This window comes from Miscanthus floridulus, chromosome 1 (genome assembly GCF_019320115.1).
Source record: "Miscanthus floridulus cultivar M001 chromosome 1, ASM1932011v1, whole genome shotgun sequence".
Lineage (NCBI taxonomy): Eukaryota > Viridiplantae > Streptophyta > Magnoliopsida > Poales > Poaceae > Miscanthus > Miscanthus floridulus.
Window position 1 is genome coordinate 28,946,536 of NC_089580.1, and position 23,866 is coordinate 28,970,401.

Genomic DNA, 23,866 nt, shown 5'->3' on the forward strand with positions numbered 1-23,866 from the left:
AGCTATAGGGATATACATATGGCACGGTTGGCTATATTTGCTATCATGGAAAAGAACATGTCTTAATTTGAATTGAAGACCGGGCAGAGGCTTGCCGGTTTGCAGTGACTCCGTCTGTGTCGCTTAAGGACCGAATCTTAGAGCCTTTCCTGTTCATGTTGAACGCATGCCTCTCTCTTAGTTGGCCGGGTCTAGAGACCGACCACGAAGCTAAGTAGCTCAACTCAGGCCGGGAGTCGATAAGTATAAAGTACACCTTGGAAGGGAGCCGTAGGCGTGAGTCTAAGGGCAGGTGATTTAAAAGTCCTGATCATCCTAGCAGAAGGGTAATCCCTGAGAGTGCTGGCACTGATCAAACCCGTGCATTTGGTTCCTGAGTTGTACCAAAGGTGACCCACAGCTACCCTTGCAAAGTATGCCAGGGCGAGAGTTAGGAATACCCCCTCAGCTGAGTTGTAATTTGATTCGAGTCGCCATCTCTCACCGGTTAGTGAGAACTTGACGGGCTTATCTCCAAAGTAGATACACTAAATAACATAATGGTTCAGGAATGATGGTATGATGATGACAGCCTTATTATACCTGCTATGGTTAATATTGGTTGCTCCTAATAAGTGAGTGCTCTAGTACAAGTGCTAATCTAGTGGACAGGTAAATGATGATAAACTTGATGCTAAGTTTAAATTGGTCACTATATTCATAAGCTCTTTTATGCAACTGTGTAAAGCTAGCCCACCTCATAAGCCTTGTATGACCCTTGGTGTCCTTTATTTCTAGTTTTGACAGGTAAGTCTAGCTGAGTACCTTCTCGTACTCAGGGTTTATTTCCCACCTATTGCAGATGACTAGTTCTACTTTGGTTGCTGCAAATATTGCCTTCTCCTGGCTGGGGATGAAGAGTAGACCGTTGGGCGTGGTCTCTCCTAGTTCTCGTACCTGAAGATGCTTTTAGTGGGACATGACTAAGATCTGGCAATGTATTTGAAACTATGAAGTTATGTACTAAACTATGTTGCTTCCGCGAATTTGAACTTGGTTTGTAATATTTTATTTGAACTCCGATGGATGTAATTCGGATGCCACTTGTGAAATATTGTAATGAATGATGTGTTGTGTTGAATCACTACGGTCTTGGTTTGTATGTCGGGAGTTGTTTGAAATCCTTCGTGATTTTTGGACTACCAGGATTATGGGAGCTTAAGTACAGGAATTTGATCACTTCGGTGATTGTTTTTGTACTTACGTTCTTATAATTTGGTCGATTCTGTTACAGCTGGCATCAGAGCAAGATTCGACACTAAACATGTCATTTGTGTATTTAAAACAAAAGTATTTGTGAAAATTCTAAATTAAATACTAAGTGTTGCCAGTGGTCATATCTTTTATGCCCAAATAAGGACTCTTAGGTGGCTTATTAAAGTACTAACTTGGGGGGTTTCTACTTGTTTCTATTTTGTTGTCCATACGATGTGCTATTGTATGGATGCCATCCGCTTGGGTGGTAATGTATGGATCAAAATACCTTTACACTCTGGTAAGTGGGAGTTGTGAGAGCATGACCGTCCAACCGTCGGTCTAGGGGAGAGTAGTTGTGGTTGCTCGCATACTTACAGGTTCGATCATGTATCTATGAGAGTACTTAAGTGTGGGTATCTCTGTCGGGTAGCTGTGATACTAGAGTATATACATTGGGGGATGTATGTATGAAAGTATTTAGTTTACTGCTTACTTTACATGCCTTTTTGGGAAATTATTGGGCTAAAATGGAATTTGCTGCAGGTACACTAGCACTGTATCGTTGTAGATCGACTAGCTACCGTATACGAGAGAACGTATGTATGCCACCATATATTTCGCTAGCCTTTAAATTTTTCTAGGTTTGTGAGAACATACGGATCGTGCATGCATCAGGTTCAAGCATACATGGCATTTCTTGCATTACTCCCTCCTTTAAAATTTGATGATCTCGACTAATTAAATTTTGTATCCCTTAAATGATTCTCCCCTTAAGTTGCAACTTTTTGCTACAGATGGCGCGCACAAAATGCACTACTCGCAAGTCCACTGAAGGCAGGGCGCCTTGTCACCAGTTAGCTCCTCGTGAACCCCGTCCTGAGCCTACTAAGGAGGAAAGGCTAAGGGCGGAGCTGGCCTGGGTGACTACTGAGAGGAGTGCGGCTCAGCAGCGTTTAGAGCAAGTAATGCAGGAACAGGATCAAGAGACCCTGGAGGTTCAGAAGTTGATAGTTGCTAACCACAACTGTGAACGTATATTGATTCACGTGCTGAACCAGCGGAATGAAGCCTAGAACAAAGAGAATGCGTTGAGAGCACGATAGGTTGAGCTGGAGCAGCAGTTGGCAGCTGCAGAAGAGTACAATGACCATCTCCATGAGGAGGTTCACCTGTTACACAATTAGCTTCACCCTCTTTTGCCCCCTGATGATGAGAATGACAATGAGGATGAGATGGGCTCTGGTGTCATCATGGCTGAAGATGATGATGACATTGAGGTTAATGGACCTGAGGACGTTCCACCTGAAGAGGAGGAAGATGGGGAGCTAGAACCTGCTAGTGATGAAGATGGAGGAGAGATCTTTAACACTGACTCTGAGGACAATGCATAGTTTAGCTTACTACTTAGCTAATGCGCTAGAGCTAGTCTTTTGTTGATACTCATGCATGAATGACTAGCTTTGTAATAAGTTAATCTTTGGGATGTAATATCAAACCCTATGTTATCTTTGATGTAAGTTTGGAACCTCTATGGCTTGGATGTAACCTATCAAACGTGTTATGCTGCATGTATGTGAGCCTTTGATAAATTCTGTCTATGCGGTCTATAGATCTCGTTGTTGGTTAAGTTCATCACATTAATATGTCAATTGATCCGCTTGATGAGTTGTGTGATTGTGATGGATGATTGTGCCTCTATTGATTGTATAAATTCATTCTCTCCAATGGAATCAGTTTGGCATAATTATATAATTCATCTACAAAATTTTCCACATCATTAGTGCTCATTAGCTATACATTTTGCAGATGGCTTATAATCTTCATCATGGTCGTAGCCTTGGAGATGAGGAACAACCACCTCCTCCACTGCGCACACTAGCTGAGCTAATGCAGACAGTCGTCGAAAGTCAACGCATGCTAGCTAAGGCTATGCGCCAACTGGCTAAACGCGATGATCGACATGTCCGCTAGGGACCTGAGCCAAACCAGTATAGCAGCTTTAAGGACTTCATAGACACCAAGCCTCCTATCTTTAGAGAGGTAGAAGAACCATTACAAGCTGATAAATGGTTGAGTACGATAGAGCAAAGGTTTCGATTGCTCAGATTGACAGAAGGTAAGAAGGCCTTGTATGTAGGACACCAGCTCCAAGGCCCTGCAGGCATCTGGTGGAACCATCACACGACCACCTTCCTTGCAAACGTCGAGGTGGTTTGGGACTAGTTCCAGGAAGCTTTCAGGGGACATTTTATCCCTTCTGGTCTCATGGCAATCAAGCACACCAAGTTCATAAAGCTAACTCAAGGCACCAAGAGTCTTAATTAATACCTCCGGGCATTTAACAACCTGGCGAGGTATGCTCCTGAGTTTGTTGATACTGATGCCAAAAAGATAGCTAGTTTCAAGAGGGGACTTTCCCCTAAACTGATGAGGTCTATGGGCAACTGTAAGTGTGTCACCTTCAATGAGTTTATCAGTGACGCCCTGACTCAGGAGAATAACGATAAGGTATATGCTGCTTCTAAGACCCGTAAAAGAAACTTTGAGGTAGGTGCTTCTCAGTCTAAGGCACCAGTGGTATCCAAAACCCAATATCATCCACCTAATGCTAATGTCCGGTACCACCCACCTCAGAAGAAGAATCAAGCTAAAACTGGTTTCCGCAAGGGGTACATAGTTTCCTTACCAAAGAATACCTCTGGGCAGGGCAGCTCCAATGTCCCACCATCTAACAGGCCATGCTGGAACTGTAACAAGCCTGGTCACTAGGCTAATAATTGTCCCTATCCTCCCAAGTAGAATGCTCAGGGAAACATCCATTGGGGGCATGTTCACTACACTACTGTGGAGGAAATTTCTGCTGGTGAAGTGGTCACCGCTGGTAAGTTTCTTGTTAATGATCACCCTGCAGTTGTGCTCTTTGATTCGGGTGCTTCACATTCCTTTGTGAGTTCTACTTTTGCATCTGAGCATAAGATGAATGTGATTACAATTGTCAAGGGTGGTTATTGTATTAGTGCTACTAGAAATAATATCATGACTAACCAAATAGTTAAAGATGTAAAGATTGAGATTGGGGATCGAGAGTTCCTTGCGGATCTTGTAGTTCTGCCGAGGGTAGGAATCGATGTAATCCTAGGGATGAAGTGGATGAGCGGGAATGGAGTGTTGATCGATACATCAACCTGTGTGGTAATGTTGAGAGATCCTGTGGATAAGAAGGGTTTTCTAGTGCAGTTGCCTCGTGATATCACTATCCACAATACAGCCAATGCTACCCTTGCCAAAGCCATTGAGGATATACCGGTTGTCTGTGAGTTTCCAGATGTCTTCCCTGATGACTTGCCTGGATTACCTCCGGACCGTGAAGTAGAATTCAAGATAGAACTCATTTCGGGTATGGCTCCTATTTCTCGAAGGCCCTATAGAATGCCGCCCAATGAGTTAGCTGAGCTGAAGATTTGGTTGAATGAGCTATTAAAGAAAGGTTTGATTTGGCCTAGTTCTTCTCCTTGGGGTTGTCCAGCTATCTTTATGAAGAAGAAGAACGAGTCTCTGTGCATGTGCATGGATTATCGCCCCCTTAATGCTGTTACTATCAAGAACAAATACCCTCTTCCTCACATCAATATTCTGTTTGATCAACTCTCTAAAGCTAAGGTATTCTCTAAGATTTATTTGAGGTCTGGCTACCATCAGATCAAAATTTGTCATGAAGATATACCTAAGATAGCTTTCTCTACTCGTTATGCCTTGTTCGAATATCTTGTCATGTCCTTTGGGTTTACAAATGCTCTGGCACACTTTATGTACCTGATGAATTTGGTATTCATGTTGAAATTGGACAAGTTCATCGTCGTGTTCATTGATGATATCCTTGTATATTCTTAGAATGAAGAAGAGCATGCTGAACATCTGAGAATTATTTTAACTCGAGTACGTGACAACTAGCTTTATGCTAAGTTCAGCAAGTGCGAATTCTGGTTGAACAAGGTACCTTTTCTAGGTCATGTGTTATCTGGAGATGGAATTTTGGTTGACCCTACTAAGGTGCAAGAAGTCCTAGATTGGAAGGCACCTACTACGGTCACAGAAGTCCGAAGTTTCCTAGGTTTGGTTGGCTATTATCGTCGCTTCATCCTGGATTTCTCTAAAATCGCCAAGCCCATGACTCGACTACTTCAAAAGGATGAGAAGTTTGTGTGGAATCCGAAGTATGAGGAGGCTTTCCACACTTTGCGGACCTTACTAACTTCTGCTCCTGTATTAGCACAACCTGACATCGAGAAGCCTTTTGTTGTCTATTGTGATGCATATGGCACCGGTTTGGGGTGTGTTCTTATGCAGGAGGGCCGAGTCATTGCTTATGCTTCATGCCAGCTTCAAAAGCATGAAGTCAATTATCCTACCCATGACTTAGAGCTAGCCGCGATTGTTCATGCCCTGAAGATTTGGAGACATTACTTGCTAGGTAATATGTGCAACATCTATACTGACCATAAAAGTCTCAAGTACATCTTTACTCAACCCGAGTTGAACATGCGTCAACGACGATGGTTAGAATTAATCAAAGACTATAACCTTCAAGTGCACTACCATCCTAGCAAGGCAAATGTGGTTGCTGATGGCTTAAGTAGAAAGGCCCATTGCAATTCCTTAGTTAGTGAAGACTTTCATCTGGCACACCTCCTTCATCCTATAGTACTCAACAATATCACTGTGGATTGCTCTCTTAGAAGTCGAATTATCGAACTCCAGAAGACTGATGTGGGTGTGTTTCACATTAAGCGGAAGATGAAAGAGCAGGAGACCAAGCACTTTAGGGTCGATGACAAAGGAATTCTCTGGTTTAATGATAGGCTTGTAGTACCCAAAGACAAAAAACTTAGAAATCAAATTATGGCTGAAGCCCATTCTTCTAGATTGTCCATCCATCCTGGTAGCAGTAAAATGTATCAAGATCTCAAGCCGTATTATTGGTGGACCAAGATGAAGAAAGAAATCGTAGCCTATGTGGCAAGGTGTGATAACTGTTGCAGAGTCAAGGCTATTCACATGAAGCTCGGGTTATTGCAGCCACTCTCTATTCCTGGCTGAAAGTGGGAAGAAATTGTTATGGATTTCATTGTTGGGTTACCCACGACCAAAAAGGGTTTTGATTCCATCTGGGTTATCATAGATCGTCTAACCAAATCCGCTCACTTTATTCCGGTCAAGTCTACCTATCACCCTCACAATTATGCTGATATTTATTTTCAACAAGTGGTATGTCTCCATGGTGTACCCAAATCCATTGTTTCAGATAGAGGACCACAATTCACGGCTTGCTTTTGGGAATGCTTACATCAGAATCTTGGCACTCATCTAATCCATAGTTCTGCCTATCATTCGCAAACATCGAGACAGACTGAGCATGTTAATCAAATTCTTGAAGACATGCTTAGAGCTTGTCTTATCTCTTGCAAGGGCTCTTGGGAGAAATGGTTGCCTCTCGCTGAATTCTCTTATAATAATAGTTATCAAGAGAGTATCAAGATGGCTTCTTTTGAAGCTCTATATGGCCGCAAGTGTAGGACTCCTTTAAACTAGGTGGAACCCAGAGAAAGAAGATTCTATGGTATTAATTTTGTAAAAGAAGCCGAAGAGCAAGTCCAACCTATACAGAAGAATATGACTGCCGCTCAGGCTAGACAAAAGAGCTATGCTGATAAGAGAAGAAAACCTATTGAGTTTGAAGTAGGTGACCATGTTTATCTGAAGGTATCCCCTATGAGAGGAGTAAAATGTTTTGGAATCAAAAGGAAGCTTGAGCCTCGATATGTTGGACCTTACCAAATTATTGAGAAAAGTGGAAGAGTAGCCTATAAACTCAATCTACCACGTGAAATGGGAGCTATATTTCTGGTATTCCATGTGTCTCAGCTGAAGAAGTGTCTCTGTATTCCCGAGGAAAGAGTAGCAACGAGGAGAATCAAATTGAAATCTGATCTTTCTTATGAGGAGAAGCCCGTGCAGGTTTTGGATACTCAAGAAAGGGTGACTCGTAGGCGAGTAGTTAAGTTATACAAGGTAGTTTGGAGTAATCAAAGTGATCGGGATGCAACATGGGAGCGGGAAGATTATCTAAAGGAAAATCATCCGACTTTCTATACTAAATGGTACGCTTTCCAAATCTTGGGATGAGATTTTTCTAAGGGGGGAGGGCTGTAACACCCTAGGTGTTTAGCTCCCACAAAATTGCATTTCATTTCATAAACATGTGCATCATCTATCTCATCATGCCATTGTTACTAAAACATGTATATGCAACATTCTCAATTATGTTTGTTTCATACTTGATTGCTTGTGAATGGTAGTTAGTGCAATATGTGAATGCAACAAGAGTTTCTCATACCTTGAAACATGGAAACATGGTAGTGTAATATGACAAGTTTAAAATTACAACAAAGTCATGAAACATGTGAAACATGGATTTGCAACATTAGGGTAATTTGAGTGTTTTGTTGTTTTATCACATGTGATACTTAGAAGTTGGTGTAGCACTTGTGTAGAGTGGTTAATTATGGTCTAATACACCTTAACTACACTTAGGGTAATTGATGGGACATTGTTCATGTGGACCAAAATGACTAAATTGCCCTCTAGGTGGAGGTTTGACTTTAGGATGACCTATAGAGTGACTCTGTTTGACTAATTAAAAAGTATAACCTAGAGACCTTGCATGGATGTGCACCCTTGACCAAAGTTGTACCCAATTTATCAAGGAACAAAAGTCTCAATATGACCATCTCATGTAAATGGCTAGAACATGCTCAAACAGGGTCCACAAGTTAGGTTTCCCTGCTGATTTCAAACTTAGAAAAAATTTTCAGTCAAGTCCTGACTTATAGTTTCATGAGCCCCTCTTTGAGACCTTGTATCTCCCAATCCATATCGAATTAGTCCAATCCCCAATTAACAATGTTGTAGTACTACTGTAGCTATACAAATTTGCTGTTACTACCTACCGCTAACTCGGGCTAGATTACGAGCTATGAGGAGATGAAATGGCGCTGTCAGTCATGCCACCGAACCCCGATTCAGTTCGTTTCAGAAAACGTTCAGTGAACGTCATGGCTGACCAGTTTAGAGACTGGCCACCACATGGCGTGCATGCCCAGTTAGCACCTCCACGTCGCACGCCCATGCTCCCAGGTGAAAGCCAAGACAATGCCTCGCTCACTCCCTCTTCCTCTAGCCATTTCCCTCTCTGTCGTCCTCCTCCAAGCGAGCGCGGTGATCGGGAAGACCGTGACCGCCGCTGAGCCAAATCACCCTAACCGAGCGCCATTGTCCGATTCCCCTAAACCACAGCACCACCGTGAGCCTCTCCATGTCCTTGACCTCACCGAAACCTCGTCCTCGCCTCAGGTAGGGCTCACCGTGAAGGCAGCTCCACCGTGTCGCCATGTCCGCCGCCGACCGAGCTCGCACGTGGCTGTGCCGCTCGAGCCTCTTACTACCCCCTCTTTCCCTTGCTTTAGGTCCAGTTAGTGATGCTGATGCTCGTAGGATAGACCATTAGGGCCGTGATGTCGTCGGCTCACCGGAGCTGGCCAACTCGCGGCCGTGTGCCGCCATGGCCGCCGCCATTCCCCCTAGCCACCGCAATTGCTGCAATTAATGGTACCCCTAGATGCGCACGGGTGAGGTGAACACGCCGATACCCGTGGCCTCGCTGGAGCTGCCACTAGCGGTGAGCTACCGCCATCGCTCTTCTTCCCTACCCTATTTTCTCTCTGACTAGCGGGGCCCGCTTGTCAGCAGCCGCGTGCGGGCCGGAGCCGACCACGGGCTGCGCGCATGAGTGGGCCGCACTGGCGTGTGCGGGCGCGCGCGTCGTGGGCCACAGTGGCTTTCCAGGCCAACCCAGGAGTTGGTTAGGGTTTCCAAATTTATTTTGTTTTATTCTTTTTCACAGATTTGGGTACAGATTCAAAAATGCATATCTCTTGGTTGGTAGATCCAAATGATATGGTTCTAATTTTGTTGAGTTCCTAGTAATGTCTAGTTTATATTAAAAATATAATTTATGCCATGTTCTTTTATGAAAAATGGAGTTGCTAATTATCTCTTTTAATCATGTGGGAAATAGGGGTAATTATATCTTTTTCTGTGTAGCTCCAAATGGCATGAAATGTTTATGGTGTACTGATCATATCATGAATAGCTTATAGTTAAATTTTCATATACTTTGGACATTGTATGTAGGAGTTATGTAATTCTCTTGTTTGCATGGATGGATCTTGTGTGAATTTTCATAATTTTTCTATAGATCCAGTAAAGGTAAAATTTGGTGAGTGCTATTCTTATGCTAGAATGATACTAGGAAAAATGTGAAATCTGTTGTTTCATACTTTTCAATAGGGTTTTCTAATTATGCTAGAAATAGACCTGCCATCTGTTATTTTTGATACATCAAGTTCTGCTTGTCCAATTGCTTTGAAATTTTTATGGTAGTCTATGTGAAGCATAAGGTAGCTAATGTAATTTTTGTTGATTCTTCTGTATAGTTTTACTATATGTTGCTTTAATCACCTAATTAACTAAATAAATTAGAAAAGAACATTAAATAATTTATTTAGAAGTTGGCACTATACTTTCTGATGTTTCTCTGGTATGCACAACAAGTTGGTAAACTTGATTTGGTCTAATTATGCTTTTGCATCATCACTAAATATATAATTTAGTAAACCTACCATTTCTAGATAGATTCTATGTTTACTTGAATTCAATTTGGTTAACGTAAGAATCATGCTTTGATGTTTATAAATGATTTGTAGAGAATTTCATAAGCTTTCTAGAATGTCTTCTTGCAAGTCATTTGAATTTGTAGAACTCTTGTTGTGATTGAATTAAGGAACTGCTCATTTGCATATGAAATCTTAACTTTTGATTTAAGTATGCCTTTACTATTCCTAAGCTTGTGGTAATGTTTCTAGGTGTTAGGCCTTCAACTGAAGATGAGCATCTTTATCTTAGGTTATGCAAGTTAGGTAAGTTGATCTTGTTCTTCGAGTTAAGTTAGATACATGTTTTAAAGTGATTTGAATAGAGCTATTCTTAATTGGTAAACGAGTGTCCAATGATGTTTTCATTAAATACTTATTGTTATCCATTCATCATGAGCATCATGTCATTCCTTACGCATCTATGATATTTATCTTGTGCATCTGCATGCAATAGGTGTACCGGAAGGAGTGACACTGCTAGAATTTGAGGAACCGAGCGAGGAGCAGCAGCAGCCAACACCAGAGGTTTAGGAGGTGCAGCCCTCAGGAGAAGTGCCAGATGAGGTCGTCGTTGAGTGCCCGGATCACCGTCCGTGCAACTTTATGAAAGGCAAGCCCTAGAGCATATTAAGCCTCTTAATTTCTGAAATGCAATTAAAGTATTATTGTTACATATATATTGTTGCAATAAGTTTAGGTGTTGGATGCAAACACTTGCTGCATTTGTTATCTAATCCTTGTCTAGATATTGATACCCTGAATCCTATGTAGCTCAGGCTCGTATAGTGCTTAGCCCTGCTTAAATGTGGTAGAAGTCAGGTGATTTCCTGTCACCTGCGAGCTATAGGGATATACATATGGCACGGTTGGCTATATTTGCTATCGTGGAAAAGAACCTGTCTTAATTTGAATTGAAGACTGGGCGGATGCTTGCCAATTTACAGTGACTCCGTCTGTGTCGCTTAAGGACCAAATCTTGGAGCCTTTCCTGTTCATGTTGAACGCATGCCTCTCTGTTAGTTGGCCGGGTCTGGAGACTGACCATGAAGCTGAGTAGCTCAACTCAGGCCAGGAGTCGATAAGTATAAAGTATGCCTCAGAAGGGAGCCATAGGCATGAGTCCAAAGGCAGGTGATTTAAAAGTCCTGATCATCCTGGTAGAAGGGTAATCCCTGAGAGTGCTGGCGCTGATCGAACCCATGGATTTTGTTCTTAAGTTGTATCAAAGGTGACCCACGGCTACCCTTGCAAAGTATGCCAGGGCGAGAGTTAGGAATACCCCCTCAGCTGAGTTGTAATTCGATTCGAGTCGCCGTCTCTCACCGGTTAGCGAGAACTTGACGGGCTTATCTCCAAAGTGGATACACTAAATAACATAATGGTTCAGGAATGATGATATGATGATGACAGCCTTATTATACATGCTATGGTTAATATTGGTTGCTCCTAATAAGTGAGTGTTCTAGTACAGGTGCTAATCTAGTGGACAGGTAAATGATGATAAACTTGATGCTAAGTTTAAATTGGTCACTATATTCATAAGCTCTTTTATGCAACTGTGTCAAGCTAGCCCACCTTATAAGCCTTGCATGACCCTTGGTGTCCTTTATTTCTAGTTTTGACAGGTAAGTCTAGCTGAGTACCTTCCTGTACTCAGGGTTTATTTCCCACCTGTTGCAGATGACTAGTTCTACTTTGGTTGCTGCAAGTATTGCCTTCTCCTGGCTAGGGATGAAGACTAGATCATTAGGCGCGGTCTCTCCTAGTTCTCATACCTGAAGATGCTTTTGGTGGGACATGACTAAGATCTGGCAATGTATTTAAAACTATGAAGTTATGTACTAAATTATGTTGCTTCCACGAATTTGAACTTGGTTTGTAATATTTTATTTGAACTTCAATGGATGTAATTCGGATGCCACTTGTGAAATGTTATAACGAATGATGTGTTGGGTTGAATTGCTATGGTCTTGGTTTGTATGTCGGGAGTTGTTTGAAATCCTTCGTGATTTCCAGACTACCAGGATTATGGGAGCTTAAGTACAGGAATTTGATCACTTCGATGATTGTTTTTGTACTTACGTTCTTATAATTTGGTTGGTTCTATTACATGGTTAGCTCATTTGGACTTGACAATGATGTCGTCAATGTAGGCCTCAATGGTTCGCCCAATGAGGTCCCAGAAACACTTGAGCATACAAAGCTAGTATGTAGCCCTAGCGTTCTATAGACCGAACGGCATTATGATGTAGCAAAATTATCTAGAGGGGGTGATTAAAGATGTTGCGAGCTGGTCGGACTCTTTCATTGTGATTTGATGGTACCCGGAGTACGCATCAAGGAAGCAGAGGGTTTCACACCTTGAGGTAGAGTCGACTATTTGGTCTATGCGTGGCAAAGGAAATAGATCCTTTGAGCACGCCTTGTTGAGACCCTTGCAGTCAACACACATCCTCTGTTTCTCACTTTTCTTTCATACAAGAACGGGATTGGCCAACAACTCTGGGTGGTATACTTCCTTGATGAATCCAGCTCTCAAAAGCTTTGAGATCTCCTCACCGATGGTCCTGCATTTCCCCTCGTCGGAGCGACACAGGCGCTGTTTCACCGGCTTGGAGCCTAGACAGATCTTCAAGGCATGCTCGGTGACTTCCCTTGGAATGCCTGGCATGTCTAAGGGTTTCCATACAAAGATGTCTTTGTTGGCATGGAGGAAGTCGAGGAGCGTGCTTTCCTATTTAGGGGAAAGTGTGGTGCCAATGTGCACCACCTTGCCCTCAGGGCTGCCAAGATATATGAGGACCTCCTTAGAGCCCTGCGTTGGCTCAAAAGACCTGGTCGACTTCTTGGGGTCGGGCGCTTCTTTGGTGACCTCTTTCCTGATAGTTGTGAGCTCTCTAGAGGCGATGATTGCTGTGACGTGATCGCAACACTCGACCTCACACTCGTATGCGTGCTGGAAGGAGGTGGCGATGGTGATGACCCCGCTGGGGCCTAGTATCTTAAGCTTGAGGTAGGTGTAGTTGGGAACGGCCATGAACTTCACATAGAATGGTCATCCTAGGATGGCGTGGTAAGTTCCATGGAACCCCACCACTTCGAAGGTGAGGGTCTCCGTCTTGTAGTTGGATGGACCCTCAAAGGTCGGTGTGGCAAGTTCGACCGTATAGACCTTGCAGCGCGCAATCTTTTGGCAGCGCTTGGAGTCATAGGCCACCGATCCTCTAAAGATCATGAGGCAGCCATACAACATTGGAAATCCATCATCCTTCTCCTTGGCATCATTCGTGGTAGGGTCGGGGTTCTTCTCATGCTCCACTTCATTGGAGCATCTGGACAAGAACCACCTTATGAGGCCACAATCCTTGTACAGATGCTTGACGGGGAGGGCATGGTTCAGGCATGGCCTCTCGAGTAGTTTTTTGAAGTGGTTCTAAGTGCCCTCCGCAGGCTTCCAACTACCCCTGCGGTCAGCGGTGGCCATGAGCAAGCCTTCGCACCATTGCTTATTCTTCTTTTTGGCAGGACGATTGGAGGCGCCTTCGCTGGCGTCCTCGTCCCGTCTTGCCTTGCCCTTGAGGTGGTTAAAGAATGCTCCGAATACTTCTTCACCCGAGGTGTGGCTAGTGGCGATGTCGAAGAGTTCCTTGATGGTTCGCGGGCCCTTGCATCCAAGCAGGTGGTCCTAGATAGGAAAACTTCTATAACGTCGGCGTCGATGACATTAGGTAGCTCATTACATTGCCGGGAGAAGCGCCAGATGTACCCATGGAGGGTTTCTCTGACCTTCTATTGGTAGTCCTTGAGGTCCTACGGGTTCCTAGGGCGCTTGTATGTGCCATGGAAGTTTCCTATAAAGACCTCCTTTAGGTTCGTCCAACTTTGGATTCTACCGGACGGGAGGTGTTCCAGCCATGTTCTTGCCGAATCAAGCAAGAATAATGGAAGGTTGCGGATAATGAAGTCGTTATTATCTGCACCACTGGCTTGGCAGGCAAGCCAATAGTCCTCGAGCAATAGTTCAGGGTTTGTTTCCCCAGGGTACTTCGAGATATTGGTTGGTGGTCGGCACCTTGGCGAGAAGGCAGTGCTGAGGATGTGTCGGCCGAAGGCCTATGGCCCTGGGAGGCTGATGCTCAGGCTTCGATCCTTGCCGCTGAAGTAGTATCCACCACAATGAGGGTGATAGCTGTGGCTAGCTCCCTCTCTTGGTCATCGTAGGCATGTCTACGAGTGTCAAGGATGTTGCGTGTGTCATGGTTGCGGCCGAGACGCTGACGTAGAATGTCCCTACGTCCAGTTCATGGCTGCTGCTGGTGTTATTAGCACTGAAAAGTTCATAGTAGGGGATACAAATGGGTGAGAGAGGGACATGTCCTAAGTCTCTGATGGAAAGGTCGAATGGGTGCAGAGAACTTGGTTGCTGCTCAGCTATATGTTCGAGGTTCGATGCTAGTGGTTCTACTGTGATGTGGTGAAATCGATCCCCCTAGCAGGGTGCCCTTCTTTCCCTTTTATAGGCTAAGACAGAGCAGAGATTATAGATGGGAGAAAAGAGGAAAACCAGAGGTAAAAGAAGTCCTTCAAGGATGCTGAGTCTTCCTTTTCCTCTTTGTGGGCCCCATAGACATGGCAGACGGTGATAGGGATAGCTCCACGCTAGGCACATGTTCGCTGGCCCTAATAGGGCCACGCTGGGTGTCTGTCCATTGACGATGCCATATCCTAGTATTGTCAGCGAGTTGTCATGTCCCATCCCGCCCCGACGGGCGACGTGGTAGACCAGGATGCTGATCAACGACCATACAGGGAGTAGGTAGCATAGTGACCGCATGTCTATTACTATAGAGTTTCCTTCTAGACCATAGTGGTTATCGTGAGCTCCGGTAAGGATCTGTGCCGGAGGGCAAATGACGGTGCCCACAACACTGTAAGGCAAATGTCGGCGCCTACAACACTATTTGGACTCTGACATGCCTGGAAGGTCGCAAAGCACCCTTCTGACATGGCCTGATTGTACTATCATATAGGTCTACAGGTATGGTCCACGGTATTGTGGTTGATTTTCGTGCCCTGCCTTATCTGTGCGTGTCCTTATAAAGGAGTCATGCATAGACATTGGGCGAGGCGAAGCCAGCCCTCGAGGGTCGGGTGAGGCGGAGCTAGCCCTCAGGGTCGGGCAACGTAGAGCCAGCCCTTGAGAGTCAGTCGAGGCAGAGCCAACCCTTAGGGGGTTGGGCAAGACGGGGCCCATGGCCACGATGGTCGGACGATGCGGGACCCGACAAGTGGTGTAGTCGCGCTCTTGATCGCGCGAACAAATCAACGTTGATGGTCGTTAGCTTCTCCTTTTCAGGTACCCTAGTATTAGTTCCCGACAAGTGGGGATTGAGGGGGTTCCCTAACCACCTAACAAAACTCATTCCACCTCCACCTACCACTAGCTCATCTCCGTCCATAACTAACACTCCAAGGGATCTTGATCTTATGAGGTTTTAGTGTTTCATCGAACATTAACCATCATCGGTGCTTTGTTGTTGCTTCGCATGTCTTTTTTATAAACATGGGCATGGGATCCGTGTTGTTGACATTGGAGTTTTTCTACAGAGTAGAAGGTAAGTTTTTGCTACGTCAATCATTTTATTCCCACAGTTCAACTTGTCCGTTTGAGTTGACGTGAGAAATCTTTCTGTTTTGTGACTAGTGTATAATTCCAACCAAATTTTGTATTGCTTCTATTTCTTTGCGTCTGTTTGACATGGCTTCTCTCTCCGATGCTCCAAAGCAGAATAGGCCCAGTTAAAAAATGGCTAACTCCGCTTGAATATAAAAACATTTCTTCTTTTCTTTCTAAGGTGTTTGGTACAGTTTCTTCGGCTCGCCTATGGAAACTGCTGTTGAGGTCGAAACCAAAACGTACCAGACAAACCCTATATATAATTTGGTTTTCATGCACACTAGTGTTGAGTTGTGATCCAAATTCAGTTATGTACAAGATAAAGGCTAACTTCTGACAGAGCAAAGTAAGGCCCGTCGCTAGGAGGCTAACTTCTGACAGAGCAAAGCGAAGTCCTTATATGGTTTGAAATAGTCTCCTCATCAGTGGTACAAAAGGTTTGATTCTTTTATGATGTCACTTGGTTTTAAGAGATCTAAATTTGATAGCTGTGTGTACATTAAATTTATTGATGGATCACCTATATACTTGCTGTTATATGTTGATCATATGTTGATTGCTGCCAAGAGCAAGAAAGAAAACACTATATTGAAGAAACTATTGAGTAGTGAGTTTGAGATAAAGAATCTTGGTGCTGCTAAGAAAATTCTAAGTATGAAGATTACAAGAGACAAAAATTCTAGTTTGCTATTTCTTAGTCAGCAAAGTTATATTAAGAAAGTTCTTCATTGTTTCAACATGCATGATGCAAAGTCTGTTAGTACTCCTATTGCTCCTCATCTTAAATTATCACCTTTACAATATGCTAGTATGGATGAGGATTTTGAGTACATGTCAAGAGTTCCATATTCTAGTGTGTTGGTTCTTTGATGTATGCTATGGTTTGCTCTCGTCCTGATTTATCATATGCTATGAGTTTGGTTAGTAGATACATGGCTAATCCTGGTAAAGAACATTGGAATGTTGTTTAATGGATTTTCAGGTACCATCATGGCACAACAAATATATATTTGAAGTTTGGCAAGACTGATAAGGGATTCACTAGCTACGTGGATTTAGATTTTGCTATCGATTTGGATAAGAGGATATCTCTCATAGGTTATATGTTCACTATTGGTGATTGTGCTATGAGTTGGAGGGCAACATTGTAGTCCGTTGTTGCCCTGTCTACCACTGAAGCAGAATACATAGCTGTTGCTGAAGCATGTAAAGAATCGGTTTGGTTGAAAATATTTGTTTGCTGAGTTTTGTGGAGATGATTCTTACATTAATTTATTTTGTGACAGTCAAAGTGCTATATGTCTCACTAAAGATCAGATGTTTCATCAGAGAACGAAGTACATTGATGTCAAATACCATTATGTTCGCGATGTTGTCGCGCAAGGTAAGCTGAAGGTATGCAAGATAAGCACATATGATAATCCTACTGATATGTTGACAAAGCCAGTTCTTATTGCTAAGTTTGAGCTTTGCTTAAGCTTATAGTTGGTATAACTGTTTAGCCCAAGAGGTTGTTTGTCCTCGGAAGTATTATTTTATTGTTTTAGGGTGAAGGTTCGTTTTATGCTACAAGAAGAAATTTATGTCAAGGTGGAGTTTGTTGAATTATGATCTAAATTCAGTTATGAACAAGATAAAGACTAACTTTTGACGGAGCGAAGCGTGGCCCGTCGTCGGTAGGCTTGGGCTAGCCTATTAGGGTTTTTTTCATCTCTATATATACTTCCCGTAAGCCGTCGTATTGGGATAAGAAAAGTTATAGATCCTCGACGTTTGAAACCTCACCTGATATAGTGAAGATTTACTGGCCGGTGTCTGTGATTTTTCCCTTCTTCTTTAGAAGGGGTTTTTCATATTAAAATCACATGTCCCCTGTGTTTACCTGTTTTTCGTCGTTTATGTTGCGTATCGATTCTAACAACTAGAGCTGCTCTACGGGAGTGTTTGATCCGGTGACTAAAATTTAGAAGGTATGTCGGAAGGATGTTGCAAGTGGTATTCGAATACTAATAAAAAAATAAATTACATAATCCGTCAGTACTCCACGAGATGAATTTTTAAGCCTAATTAACCCGTCATTAGCATATGTTTACTGTAGCAAACATTATCAAATTATAGACTAATTAGGCTTAAAAGATTCGTCTCGTAAATTAGTCACAACCTATATAATTAGTTTTATAATTAATCTATATTTAATACTCTATGAATGTGTCTAGATATTCGACACCCCTGCCAGCGTGCGTCAAAACAAACCGGCCCCTACCTATACTGCCACGTGGCAACTGCTCTAACAACGTGCGTCAAAACAAACCGGCCCCTACCTATACATGCCACGTGGCAATTACGGTATCAAACAACACGGATAGAACAGTAATTACGTCTCCGACCAACATTGCTCCCCTTGTTCCTTCCTGCGTGTGGGTCAAATGCGAGACGAGACACAAGCTCATTCCTTTTGCACGCTTTAAAGCTATCCCCACACAACATTCTCGTCGCCTCGTCGATCACTCTTCTTCCTCCGCGCCCCTCCGCACACGCGCACATGCGACCAGAGCTTAGCTCAGCTTAGCTTACACTACTGTCGCCCCCCTCCTCGCACGGAGGTTGTGCACACACACACAAACCGAAGCCCTCCCATCCCCCTTCAAACGCGCGCAGCCTGTTCAGCCATGGAGAGTGGCGGCATCATTGCGGCATGTACTCGCCAATGATTGATCTCTCATCGTCTCTTCTTCCAACCACCTCCGCGTCCTCGTCCTCGCCCTCCTCCCTTTCCTGCCCGGCTGCCCGCCTTGTCTCCCCAAAATGACCAGCAACAGCAGCCAGAACATCAGCAGCTGCAGCACCGGCGGAAGCGACGCGGCGGTCGGCGGCGGCGGCGGCAACTGGCTCGGCTTCTCGCTGTTGCCTCACATGGCGGCGACCATGGACGGCGCCAGCGGCGTTCCGGTGCAGCAGCACCACGGAGACCTCTGCTACCCTCCCGTCGTCTGCTCCTCGCCCGCGCCCTTCGGCTACGCTCTCGGCGGCGGCCAAGATGGTCCCGCCAATGCTAGCGGGGGATTCTACCCCGGGCTCTCCTCTATGCCGCTCAACTCCGACGGCTCCCTGTGCATCGTGGAGGCCCTCCGTAGGAGCGAGCAAGAACGTCACGGTAATAAGCTAGCTCCTGGCATTGTTTCTAGGTCGGCAATGAGATCTTCCGACCACTGGCTCGATCGTACTTGCTACAGTCGAGTTCTTGGCTCGTTGGTTCCTAAGCTAGTACGTACGTTTGTTTTTCTATGTTTCTTGGATGGCTCTGACGAGTTCTTGTTTCGTGATCGATCAGGGGTGGTGGTGTCCTCGACATCGCCCAAGCTGGAGGATTTCTTGGGCGCGAGCACCGCGATGGCGCTGAGCTTGGACAGTTCCAGCTTCTACTACGGCGGCGGTCACGGCCACCACGCGCATGGCCACGGCCACGACCAAGGCGGCTACCTGCAGCCGCTGCAGTGCGCGGTGATCCCCGGTTCGGGCGGGCACGAAGTGTACGGCCCGCACGCCCAGCTGGTGGACGAACAGTCCGCTGCGGCAATGGCGGCGGCGAGCTGGTACTCAGCCCGCGGCAGCGGCGGCGGCTACGACGTCAACGGCGGCGGCGCCATCGTGCCGTTGCAGGGCCACCCGCACCCGCTGGCCCTCTCCATGAGCTCCGGGACGGGGTCCCAGTCCAGCAGCATCACCATGCAAGTCGGCGCCCACGCCGCCGCCGTCACCGAGTACGTCGTCATGGACGGGAGCAAGAAGCGCGGCGGCGGCAGCGCGGGACAGAAGCAGGCCGTCGTCCACCGCAAGTCCATCGACACATTCGGGCAGCGCACGTCCAAGTACCGCGGCGTCACCAGGTATCCCCAGTCCCCCTCTCCCTACCGTCCATACGCCGTGGCCGATGTCGTCGCTGTCGCACCCGCACCATCCGGCGGCGCCCGTCCCGCACGAGTCGCTCACTGGCCGCGTGGTTTCCACCGTGTAAAAGCAGGCATAGGTGGACGGGGAGGTATGAGGCGCACCTCTGGGACAACAGCTGCAGGAAGGAAGGCCAGTCCCGGAAAGGCCGGCAAGGTACGCGCCACTGCCGCCATGGCAGCCTAGCTACGCCTTTCATCTCTCCGTCACGTAGTAGTAGTAGTAAATTCCCTGTGCTAGAGCCTGATGAACTGCACTCCCGTGTCTCCCTGCTGAATCTTCGCCCATGGGGACTGGTTAACTTCTGGGACGACGTACTACTGCCACTGCCTCCCTGCAGTTTATCTCGGTAAGTACGTCGTTTCGTATTTAATCACTGCTCACTAGGATCAGTAATCCTGTGTGTAGGCAGGTCACATGTTTCAGGTGTCTTTGTGAACGAGAGAGGTCTGAGATTTTGTCTCCTTGTGTTTTCTGGTTGGCTTAGGCGGGTATGACATGGAGGAGAAGGCCGCGAGGGCTTATGACCTGGCGGCGCTCAAGTACTGGGGGAAGTCCACACACGTAAATTTCCCGGTAATGAACTGAATATACAACGATAATCTGAATATAGTGTCTTCACAATGTGTGCTGATTTGTCTTGTTGTTTCCACCGTTTGTCGCGGATTCAGATCGAGGACTACAGGGAGGAGCTTGAGGAGATGGAGAACATGACCAGGCAGGAGTATGTGGCTCACCTAAGAAGGTACTAATCCTGTTCTGAATTCTGATGGATGTTTGAGTTGTTCGAACAGATTGTGACGGAGCGAATCGATCTCTATTTGTTGCAGGAAAAGCAGCGGGTTCTCGCGTGGTGCTTCGATCTACCGTGGAGTGACCAGGTTTGTGCACGGCCATTCATCACGTGTGGATCATTGCGAAATACTACACGGTCTATTTGCTCGTTGTATGTGCTAGAAGGTTTGCTGAAACGAACGCTAGTTGTGTTTCCCGCAGGCATCACCAGCACGGGCGGTGGCAGGCGCGCATCGGCCGCGTCTCCGGCAACAAGGACCTCTACCTGGGAACATTCAGTATGTGTTCTTTCATCTTCTCACGCTTCCAAGTCGTTATCAGTGTTGGCTCATCCATCCATCTAGAGAAGCCTGCAATGCAATCTCAACTCCTATCTACTATCACGCATCATGATCACCAGTGCGACTGCTCGCTGCCGGGCTATCCGTTGCCGTCGCAGAGGTGTGTCACGGTTTAAGGACGCAGGGTGTCCAGTCACAATGATCGAAAACCGAGCGAGCATCGCCAATGATGCCCCTGCTCTCTGCGATGCCCTGGCCCACCTCCCCCAAAGAATGTTTTGCCCTCTGCGTGCTTATGGCTCTCTCGCTCGCGCATGCATAGCCTCGCCGGCCCCAGTGGTCTCGCCCTCGCGAATGCATCCGGCCTCCTTTTCCTAAGGCTGGCGCCGCCGCAGTCGGGGGTCGGGCTCGGGGGGCTGCCCGCGCTCGGCTTTGCGTTCGCACGCTCGATCGCGTCGCTTTCGCGCTTTGCCCGTTTGACCGCTGGTTCGGCCAAAAGCGCATTTCCGATGGCTGTCACTCCTGGCACGTCTCTCGTGTTGGTGTTTAAGCGGCTGTTAAGGTGGAGCCGTTTTTGTGCAGGCACGCAGGAGGAGGCGGCGGAGGCGTACGACGTGGCGGCCATCAAGTTCCGGGGCCTCAACGCCGTCACCAACTTCGACATCACGCGGTACGACGTCGAGAAGATCATGGAGAGCAGCACGCTGCTCCCGGGCGAGCAGGTCCGGCGCAAGAAGGACGGCGGCGCCGCCGCGTCGCTGGTGCAGGCCGGCGGCAGCTGCGTGGCGGACACCTCGAAGATCCAGGCAGTGGCGCTGCCGGCTGCTGCCGTCGCGCGGGGCAGCGGCGGCGGCCAGCAGCAGCAACAGCACCAGGACCTGCTGTCGAGCGAGGCGTTCTCTCTGCTGCACGACATCGTGTCCGTGGACGCTGCTGGGACGGGTGGCGGCAGCGCCAGCGCGCACATGTCGAACGCGTCGTCGCTGGCCCCCAGCGTGAGCAACTCCCGGGAGCAGAGCCCGCACCGGGGCGATGGCGGCCTCGCTATGTTCTTCGCCAAGCCCGCGGCGGCGGTGCCCAGGCTGGCCTGCCCGCTGCCGCTGGGATCCTGGGTCTCGCCGTCGGCCGTGTCGTCCGCCAGGCCCGGCGTGTCCATCGCGCACCTGCCAATGTTCACCGCGTGGACCGACGCATGAACAAACATCCATGGCTTTTAGAAGGGTACGGTGGAGCCGTGGAGGTGGATAGGCAAAAACTGTGGTTCTTTTGGTTTGATTAGGGCATGCTTATTAGCTGGGTAAGGTTTACTACTTGCGTAGTGCAGCGGTAGTCTAATCAGCATATGTCAGGAACTAGAACTCGCCATGCATGGCTGCTCGGTCTCTTGCGATTCCTCCATTTGCGTTGGAGGAGGTTTCTTTTTGTAATGTTGGGGCTAGCAGAAGCTTGGTTCCTCCTATAGCCACACTGATTTGGAGTAGGATGGTTAGTGTTGATCTCCTAACCTAAACTACGAAAATATGCCAAGTTTAAACTTCATCAGTGTGCTGGAATTCACTTGGATGAACTAGGCTAGGGTCGTGGTAGCAGTGCTTCTACCTTCCCTCTCCGGCGGCGACGGTGGTAGCAGTGCTTCTACCTTCCCTCTCCGGCGGCGACGGCTTTTGATCTGATCTCCAGGTTCAATTTTCATACAGTGCTCGTGCTATTCGGCTAGAAAGAGTGAAAGACTGGGCTCGCGGGAAGAGAAAGATGACCGATCGCACTGTTCCCGTGCGTGCAGCGTACCCCCTTCTGAGTCCCTGTCGTCTTGCAACACCTGAACGACAGAGGAGAGCGGGCGGCGCCATGGCCCACTGTCTTTTCCACTGTCTCGGTGACGCAGCGCGTGTTGGCCGGGTTGCCGGGAAATCAGGAAGCGCGGCCGGCGTCGCACAGCCCGAAAGCCCGGGTCCGCTGCGCCGCCTCGTCCCTACTCCCGCCTCCCGGTCCCGGGCCCGGACCGCCCCGCGTCCGCGTTCCGTCCGGTCATATCTCAGCGAGCGCGCGACCCCCCCGCCAAACACGCGGACGCGGCCTAGCTCACAGCGACGCGCGGTCGGCGCTGCTGGTGGTGGGTGGGGTGGGCGCCTGGGCGGCATGCCGGATGCCGCATGCCGCATGCCGCGCTGCCCTGCGCCGGCGGCACCGCGGCAGCCGCATGTCTCCTGTAGTCCTGTTCCTGTTCTTCCGTCTCCTTCGCCCAAAGACTCCTCGCAACACGCTCCATGGGCACCGTGACGGTTACCAAACTACCGTACGGAGTTTCGTGCCCGTGCGCCACACGACGGGCACAATAGGCCCATAAAGGTTCAGCCTGTTTCGTGGAGGGCCTGCTAGGCTTGATTTTCATCTACTAGCGCCAGAACAGGCTAACCACGAGGCCCAGCCCGTGTGGCATTTATTGGTGCCGGGCGATTTTATATTTTATGTTCAGTTCTGACTCGTGACTTGGGTCATTTGGTGGGTGCCACCGACAGCGTACTATACTGTCGTATATGCATTGCTGGACTGGGCTGCCACCTGCCAGCCATTTTATTATAGCTTGGAATCCTTTGGATCGTGCAGTGAAATATTTATACGGGTTTGTACTAAGTGTTGCCCGCTGTCAACTGCGCGTCTTTTACAGTAGCAAGTTATTGCTTTCGCTCACGCTACCCGTGCGTTTTTACTGTCCTGCGTGCCAGCCTGCGTGCTGTTATTTCCTTTTATTTACAAAAGAACTGCACGCTGTCGGTGGCGTAAATACAATACAATCCACGCGCCATGATATTTGTAGCACGTACGAGTACATACGTCGTCAGGAGAAAAAAATCCCCAGTCCATACGAAATTTCATTACAAGTCACGAACCGAGTCCGAGAAACGCCCCCAGCCCCAGGCGAGGTCCAGGGCCTCCCTGCAATAATGCATGACGTCACCATCATCCGAGCAAATTGTGCTACCCGGCAAAGACAAAACCATCATTAAGCTTAGCAGCGGCCACTTCTACCAGATCGCTGGGCTGCGGCCATCATGGCTCGCGTCCGGTCCGCCATGATCTCGAGACTGCAAGAGGTCAAGCCCACGTAGCACTGACCGATCAGGCCAATCGCCAGTCCCTTGGCTTGTACTGCACGA

The 23,866-nt window shown here is 47.2% G+C and overlaps 1 protein-coding gene across 1 annotated transcript; it reads left to right on the forward strand.

Moving 5' to 3' along the window:
- The first annotated feature begins 18,206 nt into the window (after positions 1–18,206).
- On the forward strand, positions 18,207–22,227 carry LOC136477090 (AP2-like ethylene-responsive transcription factor CRL5). Its single transcript, XM_066475114.1, has 9 exons — positions 18,207–18,838; positions 19,016–19,571; positions 19,706–19,788; positions 19,973–19,981; positions 20,120–20,208; positions 20,304–20,377; positions 20,463–20,513; positions 20,629–20,705; positions 21,291–22,227. The coding sequence occupies exons 1-9, from the start codon at positions 18,490–18,492 to the stop codon at positions 21,902–21,904; spliced, it is 1,902 nt and encodes a 633-aa protein (XP_066331211.1). The 5' UTR covers positions 18,207–18,489; the 3' UTR covers positions 21,905–22,227.
- The last annotated feature ends 1,639 nt before the right edge of the window (positions 22,228–23,866 follow it).